The sequence below is a fragment of the Eriocheir sinensis genome, chromosome 9, assembly GCF_024679095.1.
Source record: "Eriocheir sinensis breed Jianghai 21 chromosome 9, ASM2467909v1, whole genome shotgun sequence".
Classification (NCBI taxonomy): domain Eukaryota; kingdom Metazoa; phylum Arthropoda; class Malacostraca; order Decapoda; family Varunidae; genus Eriocheir; species Eriocheir sinensis.
Genome location: NC_066517.1, coordinates 20,026,288 through 20,039,466, shown reverse-complemented (window position 1 = coordinate 20,039,466; position 13,179 = coordinate 20,026,288). Strand labels below are relative to the sequence as shown.

The window sequence follows — 13,179 nt, the reverse complement described above, 5'->3', positions numbered from 1 at the left end:
ACAAGAATAATGAAATAATAATTAATATAGCAATAACAGTAATAATAATAATAATAATAATAATAATAATAATAATAATAATAATAATAATAATATAATAATAATAATAATAATAATAATAATAATAATAATAATAATAATAATAATAATAATAATGAGCATGCACATAGTAGTTACAACATGAATAAAAATAAAAAAATAAATAAAAAATCGTAAAAATGAATGGAGAGGCGAGGATGAACAAATCTTGAATATTTTAACCACTCATCTTTACGAAAATAACAATGATAGAAACAAACTACGAAAACAATCAGCCACGCGGTACATCAAATCAATACAAGATGAAAACAGAAAAGAAGAATCATTAGGAAGAATGAGGATTATTTTAAATGTCTGGAGCCTTGTCATGAAACAGTCACATATCACATAACAAGCATATAACCATCATATAACAATCATATAGGTCAAAGTAACATAGCCATCTACTCTACTCAACATCAGGAAGCATGAGGATTATCTTAAATGTCTGGAACCGTTGCATAAAAGTCATATATCACATAGCAAGCATATAACAATCATATAAGAATCATTTATAGGTCAAAGTAACATAGCCATCTACTCAACGTTAAAAAAATCCACGTCATACCTTCATCATCAGGCCGTTGATTTGCAGCTTTCCCGAACGTTTTCTTCTTTGCAATAAAAAGTGAAGAAAATCGTTCCAATCCGGCGTCGCTGCACCTGCCCGCATTAACGGTATATTCGCCGCGTCACGAGAACTCGAGGAAATAAACCGAACGCACATACATATGAAAAGACTGATTCCTCCCCTTAGTTCGCGTTTCTAGACTTTTTCAAATCCCTCTACCTGGCCTTTGTGCTTCGTAGGCCATTACGCCAAATGACAAAGGTTGAGTATGTCGTTAGCCACTCAGAAAACGTGTGTATTGCTATTTCCTATCATCTGGGCTCTTCTTTGTGCCTTGCGGTCCACTTTGTCATTTGCCAAAGGTAATTCAGTTATTTTTCACAAATACAATAAGTAAACAGACTACACGTCCGCAAATTCTGATTGCTTAGGTCCGCGTCGTCTGCTGGGGACTAGAACACGTGCTTCCCCGATTCCTTTATATAAAGTTTTGCGTTTTAAAGGGTAACAAAGCTATTTTGGTATAAATAAAGTGATACTCTGAGTCTGTATAAATAATGCTAAAACCCATTAGTCGAGGTAATTCATTATTTACAGAGCATGTTTGATTTTTTTTTTTTTTTTTTTAGTAACCGTGTACGAGTCAGAGCAAGACTAACTTGTATTATCGCTCCCAAGGTTCATCCATTCTTGAGGAACCTTGATCGCTCCTACTTCTGTTAGACACTGTCAGCGATACTCGACCAGATTAATGTAATACGTCACAAATGGATGCCAATAGCACTGCGCCAGGCTGTGACCTGTATTATATTTGACTTGATTTTCGTTATGTAGGACCCCCCGCTTGAACCTGTGTTGCCAAGGGCGCACTGTTCCCCACCTAATTAGGCTATTTCTTTATTAGACTCCTCGGTTAATGCTAGTCCCATATGGGTTCTGTTTCCATCGGCTATGTAATTACGTTTTAGGTTACTAGTAAATTTTAACCGAACACAACGCTTAACCTAGTCCTTTAGAAATAAAGAAAAGAAAATCGCAAATAGGTGAAAAGCGCAAATAAACCAGAGAAAAAAAAAATGCACAGTACATATAAATTTACATACCTGTAGTGGTGTTGTTGTTGGTGTTATGGATCCTTTCCCCATTTCTGACAGTCACTTCGTTTCTAAGCACTCATTCACTCAAGGCATTTCAAACACCGCACTATACCTTCACTGTAACACACGGCTAGACACCATTTCCTCGTGTGCCGCCAACAGCTTTCCATTTCCCATCGTTCACACTTCTCAAACCACGCCATTTCTTTCCTTAGCATTTTCCGTCTTGCACGACCGTTCAGTCTTTACGAGTAGTAGTTTACCCCATAAGACACTCACTATAACGCACTATACCAGTTTTCTAACACGTTACGACCAACCTTCCATTTCCCGCTTCCCAACCACGCCCTTTCTTCCCTTAGCACTTCCCATCTTGCACGACCACTCAGTGTTAACGAGCACTTAATCCCATAGACATTTTTTTCTCAATAACACAGGCCATTTCCTAGCGAGCCACCAACAACCTTCCATTTCCCGCCCTTCCTGGATTCTCAAGCACACCATTTCTTCCCTTAGCATTTTCCGTCTAGCAGGACCACTGACAGTCTTAACGAGTACTTAATCCCGTAGACATTTTCACTATAACACAGGGCATTTCCTAGCGAGTCACCAACAACCTTCCATTTCCCGCCCTTCCTGGATTCTCAAGCACACCATTTCTTCCCTTAGCATTTTCCGTCTAGCAGGACCACTGACAATCTTTACGAGTAGTTAATTAATCCCGTAAGACACTATCACCATAACGCAAGACAGAACACCATTTTCTTGTATACCACTTTTCAACCACGCCATTTCTTTCCTGAGCACTTTCCATCTAGCAGGACCACTCACAGTCTTTAGAAGTACTTAATCCCGTCGACACTTTTACTACAACACACGGCAGAGCACCATTTCCCAATATATCACCAACAGTAATAATAAGAGCCAGCCGGCCATGCGCCTCACCCACCACTCACATTTTCAAATCTTCACTTCCCAATTGATATCAAGCGTTAACACACCTTCCATCACGTCTACGAATGATTCAACTAGTTCCTGTCTCACGCCTGGCACGCCACAACGCTGCCGTAACACAAATTTGGGATATTTAAATGACAGAAATGAAATGGCCGTCACCTCGAGGCAGTTTTGTTTACCCTTTCTCAACGGTCAACGCTGCCAGACAATCGTATTCACTACATTGTATTTTTACCGGTTTTTGACACTTAAATATTGCAATAAGACATCACTAGTTAACCATTTCATCGATAACTATAAATTAATCTAGTTATTGAGGTGGAGGAGCCAGCTTTGGGTCGGAAATGGGTAAATAAGACACTGATTACGACGATCTGGCACCATTGTTCCCTCCTCATGCTTAAGGTTAATCTACGGCAGAAAATGATATGCGAAATTCCCCCAATTGCGCGAGATATGCGTGTTTGGACCATGATAAGCTTTTCTATAGAAGATACATATTATTTCGTTCTAATTTCGTTGTGAGAGGAACGAAATTAGCAAAGAAAGATAGATAAAGCGGTTTTAGGCTAATCTTCCACGGAGGGACAACATTGTGAGAAATCCTCCAAATTGTGAGAGATACGCATCTTTGGGCCATAATAAGCTTTTCTCTAGACGTGGCCTGTTATATATGTTCTAATTTTGTTGTAAGAGAGATGAAATCAGCAAAGAAATAGATATTGGATACGACACTTGGGACACGGATAAACTAGCTGGGTCTCCCTTAAAAAGGATCAGTTTTCTATTTTCAAAACGAACATTCGCATCAGAATCTCCAATAATTTTTCGTTCCTTCTCTTCTTCGTCCTTTAAATTGCTTAATGATTTCCGTAAAAAAAAAAAATGAAATGAAGGAAAATAAAAACAAAGTACGAGTGAAGAGATGATTTCATGATTTACAAGCTAGCATGAACTGACTCGCTGAATTTCGTTCAACAAGAGATAACGAAAGAAAGTTACGTATTCTCTTAAATAATAATTGGATCTTTCCGGTTATACGAGCTATCGATTTTTTGGGTATTTTTACATTTTTTCAATGTATTTTTTTCCGTAGAATCCTAAAATGACAATTTTTTTTGGAGAAACCAATAGGTAAAAAGTTATTCAACTTTAAAGTTATTTATTCCCTATGTAATACTGAAGAAATGCTAACTTTCATTTTTCCTCTCTTTCAGGTCAAAAAATCACGTTATTTAGGTTAATATGACTACACAAGCTGTAATTACTGCAACGATGAGACTGAAATCAACAAGGATACAGCAGTCGATTTCAACAATTATCTCAGAGAGGTAAGTAAATATCAATAAACTAACCTAACCTAACCTAACCTAACCTAACCTAACCTAAACTTCAGTAATGCATAGGAAATAAATAACTTTAAAGTTGAATAACTTTTTATCTATCCATTTCTCCAAAAAAACAATGTTATTTTCGGATTCTACGTAAAAAAATACATTGGAAAAATGCAAAAAAAAAAAAAAAAAAAGTCGATAGTTCGTATAACCGGAAAGACCCTAATAATTGAAGTACATAACATACGAGAGAGGGATGACTTGAGTAAATAAAATAATATACGTCCGTCCGCAGTAGGAGATAAGACAAGCGGACAGAAGCATGGCGGCCGTGACGGTAAACAACAACAACGACATGACGTTCAATTATTGCTCCAGTGCCGCGTTAAGGAACATTTCTGCGTGCCAGGTTAAATTCTGCGGTTACTTTGATCATCCGTGAACGTTGTGAGGCGTGTAAAAGTGCTTGACATTACCCGGAAAATGGTTTTGTGATGAAGTGAAGATCGACGAGGTTTCTGCTGACTCACCGACTCGTGTTACCATCCCTTCCCGACCATGCCTTTCACCTCACCCTTATTTTTGCCGCTCCCATGCCCCCTATGGCCGTTTCTCCATGCCCACCTGATTATTGCCCTTCGTGTGTGCCGCCTTCTTGTCCCTGCCCATAGCGAGGCTTTTAAAGGCGAGAAAAAGGCGAAAATATGTAGCACGTCAGCACCAGCGGTCATGAAGGTCTTGATCTGGGTCTCGGCTTGCTGTTGTGATGGTGTTTTGTTGCTGATATGCTAAGAAATGGCGTACTGTCGTGTGTTATAGCAGAGTACCCCACGTGGTGAAGTGTTGATAATTACTGTGAAGGCGGGAAGTGGTGAGGACAGAAGTGAGCTGTGTGAGAAGAGGAATGGAGGGGTTAAGAACGATAACTGGTGATCTATGCAATGAAAGTGTTCCACCGTGTGTCATAGTGAAAGTAATGTGAGGTGTTAGTGGATAAGTGTGCGTTGTGTGATGCGTTAAGTGCCAAGGAAAGAGAAGTGACGTGGAGGAGGAGGAAGGGATGTGGCGAGGAAACTACTGCCACCAAGTGATGAACTTTTGATAATTACTGTTAAGGTGTGTGAGGCGGGAAATGGTTAGTAAGGAAGTGGGGTGTGTGAGAAGAGGAATGGAGGGAGTAATGACGATAATAATTGGTGATGTATACAAGAATATAGTGTTCCGCCGTGTGTCATAGTGAAAGTAGTGTGCGTTATGAGTTGTTAGTGGATAGGTGTGCGTTGTGTGATGCGATAAGTGCCGAGGAAAGTGAAGTGAAATGGAGGTATAAGTGATGTGGCGAGGAAGAACTGGCTACGGGTACTTCACGGGAAAACTACACCCACCACCACCACCAGCCAGCACCACCACCACCACTAGCCAGCACCGCCACCACTAGCCAGGACCGCCATCTCCATGGGCATGTAAGTACAGCTTTTTTTTTCTTCTTGTCGTTGGTGTGTTGTTATCTCTTTGCATTTTATTTTTCAGGACTGTATCGAGCTTGTAATGGCTCATATTTTTATTAAGCATGATTATCATTCACCTGGAATGGTAACGCTCTGGGCTCACGTTCCCTTGTCGCTGGTTGTGTGTGTGAGTGTGTGTGTGTGTGTGTGATGAGAGAGAGAGAGAGAGAGAGAGAGAGAGAGAGAGAGAGAGAGAGAGAGAGAGAGCCTGATGAAGTTATGGAGGGTCTTGGTGGTCTTCCCACACCTCACGGCCTCCCTGTCTTCCTCCCTGCCTCCTTCCTCTTCGCCAATCTTCCCCAAACGTTGCGTCCAGGCGAGGACAGGCAGAAGGCAAAGTCCAGGGTCTGTGCACAGTTTATTTTGTCGCCTACACACTACATCTCGGCCGTCACGGCCGCACATCGTTCATCTTACTTGCCGTAACCAAAGCCGCCAAATCCTCCGCGGAAGCCGCCGAAACCACCATGGAAGCCGCCAAAGCCACCGCCATGGGCGAAGCCAGGTTCAGCAACAGCCTCGGCGCTCCTTTTGCCACGGTATCCACCGAAGCCGCCATGACCGCCACCGAAGCCGCCGCCGAAGCCGCCATGACCGCCACCGAAGCCGCCATGACCAAATCCGGGTGCAGGGTCAGCCTCGGCGCTCCTCTTGCCGCGGTATCCACCGAAGCCGCCGCCGAAGCCGCCGCCGAAGCCGCCACCGAAGCCGCCATGACCGCCACCGAAGCCGCCATGACCAAATCCGGGTGCAGGGTCAGCCTCGGCGCTCCTCTTGCCGCGGTATCCACCGAAGCCGCCGCCGAAGCCGCCGCCGAAGCCGCCACCGAAGCCGCCATGACCGCCACCGAAGCCGCCATGACCAAATCCGGGTGCAGGGTCAGCCTCGGCGCTCCTCTTGCCGCGGTATCCACCGAAGCCGCCGCCGAAACCGCCGCCGAAGCCGCCATGGAAGCTACCATGGCCGAAGCCGCCGCCGTGCCTAAAGCCGGGTGCAGGGTCAGCCTCGGCGCTCCTCTTGCCTCGGTATCCACCGAATCCGCCGCTGAAGCCGCCATGACCGCCACCGAAGCCACCGTGGCCAAAGCCGCCGCCGTGCCTAAAGCCGGGTGCAGGGTCAGCCTCGGCGCTCCTCTTTCCTCGGTAGCCGCCAAAGCCGCCGCCGAAGCCGCCATGGAAGCCACCTAGACCAAAGCCGCCGCCGTGCCTAAAGCCGGGTTCAGCATCAGCCTCGGCGCTCCTCTTGCCGCGGTAGCCGCCAAACCCGCTGCCGATGAAGCCGCCGCCGAAGCCGCCATGGAAGCCACCCAGGCCAAAGCTGCCGCCATGGAAGCCACCTCCAAATCCAGGGAGAGCCTCAGGCTGGGGCGCGGCACTAGTCAGGGCCACGAAGACGACCACGAGGGCGGCGACAACAACCTGCGGCGAACGTTGACGTAAGGAGTTGTTGAGAGAGAGAGAGAGAGAGAGAGAGAGAGAGAGAGAGAGAGAGAGAGAGAGAGAGAGAGAGAGAGAGACTTCTGCCAGTTTGTTTGAAGTATTGAATAGGATGCGTCCGTTTGGTGTTCGAAGGTTCGAAGGGAAGGTGTCTGTGTTTGGGGCTGGGAGGTGTGTGTGTGTGTGTGTGTGTGTGTGTGTGTGTGTGTGTGTGTGTGTGTGTGTGTGTGTGTTTGGTGCTGGGAGGTGTGTGGCAGTGGTGTGTGTGTGTGTGTGTGTGTGTGTGTGTGTGTGTGTGTGTGTGTGTGTGTGTGTTTGGTACTGGGAGGTGTGTGGCAGTGGTGTGTGTGTGTGTGTGTGTGTGTGTGTGTGTGTGTTTGGTGCTGGGAGGTGTGTGGCAGTGTGTGTGTGTGTGTGTGTGTGTGTGGGTGGGTGGGGGTGGTGTGTGGCAGTGTGTGTGTGTGTGTGTGTGTGTGTGTGTGTGTGTGTGTGTGTGTGTGTGTGTGTGTGTGTGTGTGTGTGTGTTTGGTGCTGGGAGGTGTGTGGCAGTGGTGTGTGTGTGTGTGTTTGGTGCTGGGAGGTGTGTGGCAGTGGTGTGTGTGTGTGTGTGTGTGTGTGTGTGGTGCTGGGACGCGTGTGGCGGTGGTGTGTGTGTGTGTGTGTGTGTGTGTGTGTGTGTGTGTGTGTGTGTGTGTGTGTGTGTGTGTGTGTGTGTGGTGTGGGTGTGTGTGTGTGTGTGTGTGTGTGTGTGTGTGTGTGTGTGTGTGTGTGTGTGTGTTTGGTTCTGGGAGGTGTGTGTGTGTGTGTGTTTGGTGCTGGGAGGTGTGTGGCAGTGGTGTGTGTGTGCGTGTGTGTGTGTGTGTGTGTGTGTGTGTGTGTGGTGCTGGGACGCGTGTGGCGGTGGTGTGTGTGTGTGTGTGTGTGTGTGTGTGTGTGTGTGTGTGTGTGTGAGATTGGTGCTGGGAGGTGTGTGGCAGTAGTGTGTGTGTGTGTGTGTGTTGCTGGAAGGCGTGTGGCGGTGGTGCCTGAGTGTGCTGTGCGGGACTCACCGAGCTGGTCATGGCGCTGCTGGAGGCGGGGAGGAACATGCCACCGTCGGCTGCCGCGGTCCTTTATACCCGGCGGCGGCCTCGTCTCAGGGCCGCGGCGCCTCGCTCCTCCGCCTTCACTCTATCAACACAAACATGACAAGCCAACAAAAAATAAAGAAAATTTGCCCCTCGCCAATACTTTCAGCACCGACCTAATATTGTTCAGTCTCATTCTAAAGCCGGTATTCTCAGACGCTTCCGCCTCGCACATTAACTTTTTCCAAAGGCCGAGAAGGAAATTAATCTGGCTCTTAAGAGTTTTTTTTTCACGTTTACGGTACGGAAGCAACGTCATACTACCACCAGGGTCTTAAGACTACTCATGAAAAACCCACGTCTCCTACCAAAGCCTTGTCAAATGTGTGCACTTGGGCCCTGAAATGTTTAAGTATGTGACTCTAAGCACCAATGAAGCCTTACGTAATTAACTGGGTGTGTGCAGCAGTGTTGGAGTCTCCTTATAGTATTAACTCAAAATTTATGCCCATACACTCTAACATCAGTATTCCAAATATAGGGAAGAGCAAAACGTCAGATGAAGTTATTAAAGCTAAAATTTCAATATACATTTCTTTGATTCGTCGATATAACGCTTAATTCGACAAGTCATATATAATCCTGAGATGACGTCGGACTAGACTAGACGAACTTCACTTCCTGCATAATCAATATATACCTACAAAATATCAGGTATTATGGCGTTTAATTCTTTTTGTTACTTGCGCGGTCATGTATAAAGCTCTGGGTAAAATCATCATCATTATTATTATTGTTATTATTATTATTATTATCATTGTTATTATTGTTATTGTTATTATCATTATTGAGATGTACCAGGGAAAAAAAATATGTAGACTAGATGAGCAGATATAGATGAAAATAAAACAGACAGTAACAGTAAAGTTAGGAAAATAATAGAAAAGGGGACAAAAACACTAAGATTAACGCAGCCAGACAGACGCGAGTATAATAAAATCGGCCAAACACCTGATTCCATTTTCCTTCGTAGTTTTATCTCTTAATTAAGTTTTGTTGACTGTTACTCTAATCTGTTTTACTTTTATATGCATTTTATTTAGTGTGTGTGTGTGTGTGTGTGTGAGAGAGAGAGAGAGAGAGAGAGAGAGAGAGAGAGAGAGAGAGAGAGAGAGAGAGAGAGAGAGAGAGAGAATCGCTTCATTGGAAATACAAATAATCTCGCTTTGTCATATTTTTCCTTGAGAATTATCTACTTTCTTGTTTACCTTTTCATTGTTAGATCTCTGGTGCTATTGTTTTAATACTGTTTGTTTGTTTGTTCGTGTGTGTGTGTGTGTGTGTGTGTGTTTGAAAGTGAATATGTAGGCGCAGATGCCCCACCACCAACACACACACACACAAACACACACACACACACACACACACACACACACACACACACACACACACACACACACACACACACACACACACACACACACACACACACAGACACACACAGGCAAACAAATATACCACACCTGATTTCCTTCGCCTCCTTTATTTCTCCCTCGTCACCTTTTCTTATGGGTCTGGTAGGTAAGTTTGCTGACCTTACCTGAGACACCGATCATGACACACCTGATGATTTACTTTCCGATATTTAACCCTGACGTTGCAAGTAGCTGCTAAAGGAGGAGGAGGAGGAGGAGGAGGAGAATTCGATGCAGGAAGCAGAGAAGGAAAATGAAAACGGGAGCAAGAATGAAAAGAACGTATAAGAGAATGATGGTGAATAAAATGAGAGAGAGAGAGAGAGAGAGAGAGAGAGAGAGAGAGAGAGAGAGAGAGAGAGAGAGGAGGAAGTGAAGGAATTAAAAGAAAGCAAGGAATAGAAAGGGGAGGAAAAAAGAACAGTACGAATAAAGAGAAAACAGGAAATAGGAGGAGGAGGAGGGGTCGAAATAGATGCATAATTATTAAGATGAAGAGGGAAACGAAAACGAAAAGGGAAACGAGAAAGAGAGAACGAGAACGAGGACAAGGAGAACAAGTATTACAAGGAAGACTTGGGAAAAGGATCCTTCGTGATATGTACTGTGACTTAGCATCCACGTGACGGGAGAGGAGGAGGAGGAGGAGGAGGAGGAAGGGGAGGAGACTGCGTAAGAAGGGGGTTAGATCACCTTTGCCTTGTATAACGAAAGTGTACTGAAGGGCTACGTTGAAGGAGAAGGAAGGGGAAGGAAGAAAAAAAAATAAGTAGAAGACGGAGATGACGAATAAAAAGTAAATGAAAGAGAAAAAGAAAAACAAGTAGAAAAAAATAAAAATAAGTAGTAGAAGAAGAAAAAGAAGAAGAAGAAGAAATAAAGAGAAAGCAGACGTCTATTTGGTCTATCTAGGTGTAAGTGCGAAGAACAGGTGAAGGAAAAAAAAGAGTCGATTGACTGTCCTGGCTATCTGACCTTGAGTGGGGAGGCTTATTCCCTCTCACGATCAGGGCAGGTTAGGTTAGGTTAGTTTAGGTTGAGTTGGAATCAGAATGAGAGTATATTCCACAGCACACCATGGTTAGTTTCGAAGCTACAGACAAGTGCCTTTACTCGGGAATCATTTAGCCGGAGAGAAATTAGGAATATGCGACTGGGTAGGTGTGGAAGGGTAGAAAGGTGACAGGTAAGGGGTGTCGTGGTTACCTGAGCCTGGGGATTTAAACTGAACAGGTATATAATGAGTTTTGGTTATTGAAGTGCTGGGCAAGGTAGAAAGGCATGTGTTAATAGGTGAGGAAGGGAAGGGAGGTGATCTGCAGGTGAATTAGCGGTGATATGCAAGGATTTAACTATTTATACTCTTAATGGGACAGAGCTGAGCACCGAGGCCACGCGCAGCTCTAGAGTATGCTCCCAACTTCACTGGTACTTTGCTTCCCCGTTTTGTTGAGTAAAAGCAGAGGATTTAGTAGAAGTATTTTGTCTTAATTTTTCTTCTGTGCTCTAAGGTTCTTTAATTAAATGTTTTCCTCCTCAGTGACTTCAAGATTTCCCTTTTCATTTATATACCGTTTGATTTTTTTTTTTTTTTTTGTCTTTTTCTGCCCTCCCTATATGCACTTTTTTCGCCCTTTAGTTTGTATTTCCATCTCACTCTCCAAGCCTGTTTTAAGAGTCATTCAATGTCATTCTTTTTTTTTTTTTACTGTTTTCTTTTTTTTTTCTCGATTTGTTTACATTTTCATTTTCTTTCACTTTTTATTTTATATTTTCTACCTCATCTTTTCTTCTTTTTTGTTTTGTTTTTGTTCTTCTTGTTCTTCTTTCTCTTGATTATCTTCCTCCTCAATCTCCTATTCCTCCTCCTCCTCCTCCAACAAGACCTCCAGGAAGGTGAAGTAGTCAGTAGGGTCGGGTCCTGTCGCTGGCAAAAGTCAACAAGACATGACTGCCTAAACACGAGCGATGACGAAGGGGAGGAAAGTGACGTAGTGAGATTGGCGGGAGCGGGCAAGCGGAGCAAGAGAGAGAGAGAGAGAGAGAGAGAGAGAGAGAGAGAGAGAGAGAGAGAGAGAGAGAGAGATGACAAGACAATAATAAAAACCAATTCAAACATGGGAAAAAAGAAAAAAAAGTACTAAGGAAATGAAATCAGACGGACGCCCTTCGCCCTATATTTTTTATCAGCGTCGCAGGTGCCGATCAACAGATTGTCCATCTTCTTGTTGTTGTTGTTCTCATCAAGTCGTTTTCCTGGCTTACCCAGCATTGTAGACATGACAGTGTATAATAGCATTTGTTAGCCCTGATGAACCCTACAACATGGCATTATATATATATATATATATATATATATATATATATATATATATATATATATATATATATATATATATATATATATATATATATATATATATATATTTCTGACCTTGCTTTCGGCCACCTCTTTTGTTTCTTTTTTAGGAGCAGCGAGTAGCGGGCTTTTTTTTTTTTATTGTTTTCTTTTTTTTTGTGCCCTTGAGCTGCCTCCTTTGTTGTAAAAAAAAAAATTTATTTATTTATTTATTTATTTCTTTATTAATTTTTTACGTCTTGGCCTGTGGCTCCGGTAGGCCTTCATAGTAAGGCCTGATGGTCGGCCCCAGCCCGTTGTGGCGCAGGCAAGTGTTTATAGTGGCTCCATCTTTACTCCTCAGCATTTTCCATTTTAGACCCCTAGTTGCATAATATAAATTGTTGGGGGGTGTTGGACGGTCATGCGCCGATCAAGCACAGTTTTTGTGCTATTAACACTTTTTTTTTACTTGTTCCTGTATTATTATTTTTTTTTGGGGGGGTTACTTACATTATATTCCTCCTTGGTCTTTTTTGTTAGTATATTTATTACTTCTACATCCTATTATGGTGTTTGTGTTTATGTTTGTGTGTGTGTCCTTATCGGGAATGGGAAGGGAGGGAGGGAAACCTGGAAATGCAGGTAACAGAAAGCCTATTGGCTCATAACGAGGTTGCCCGCCTTGGTGATTTAATCTGCTCGACAGCCACTTGGGGCTTGAGGAACAGATGAAAGCACCTCGATATTCAGTTTACTCCTGACCCAGAGAAATGACGGTCGATTCGATATTTGAAGGAGTTGATGGTATTCGCATTTACTACTTCTGAGGGAAGATTGTAGGTAGAGGACACCGTAATGAAAGAGGGGGAGGGGGGGGCGGAAGGCGTGGTAAATCTCTCTCTCTCTCTCTCTCTCTTACCTAACCCACCCCAGTTTCAACCCTATAAGTGAGCTATCCTCCCCCCCTCTTACTGTCCCCCCCTCCTTTGTTTGTCCATGCTAAAGGGTCTCTTTGTATAATTTGTTAGTCTCTGTTTCCCATTGATTCTCCGCGTCTTGGTCGGCTTCTAATTCTTATGGGTCGTTTAATCATTATTTTATATATATTTTTTTCTTTTGTTGCTAATTCTTTTGTGTCTGCCTGGCCGATATATTTTCTAGTGTTATTTTAGTTTTTGTTTTTTTCTGGATGTTTTATTTTATTATGACCTGACACCATTTCTTTTGCGAAGGAAAAAAAAAAACTGTTGATGATATGTCTGTGTATTATATTATTATTATTATTATTATTATTATTATTATTATTATTATTATT

General features: G+C 43.3%; 1 protein-coding gene across 1 annotated transcript; it reads right to left on the bottom strand.

The window, feature by feature from the left end:
- Positions 1 to 5,891: 5,891 nt before the first annotated feature.
- Positions 5,892 to 8,063, bottom strand: LOC126996322 (uncharacterized). The gene is made up of 2 exons (XM_050856696.1): positions 8,031 to 8,063; positions 5,892 to 6,963 (listed from the first exon to the last, which is right to left on the bottom strand). Exons 1-2 carry the CDS (start codon positions 8,040 to 8,042, stop codon positions 5,959 to 5,961), a joined length of 1,017 nt encoding a protein of 338 aa, XP_050712653.1. The 5' UTR covers positions 8,043 to 8,063; the 3' UTR covers positions 5,892 to 5,958.
- Between the last annotated feature and the right edge of the window lie 5,116 nt (positions 8,064 to 13,179).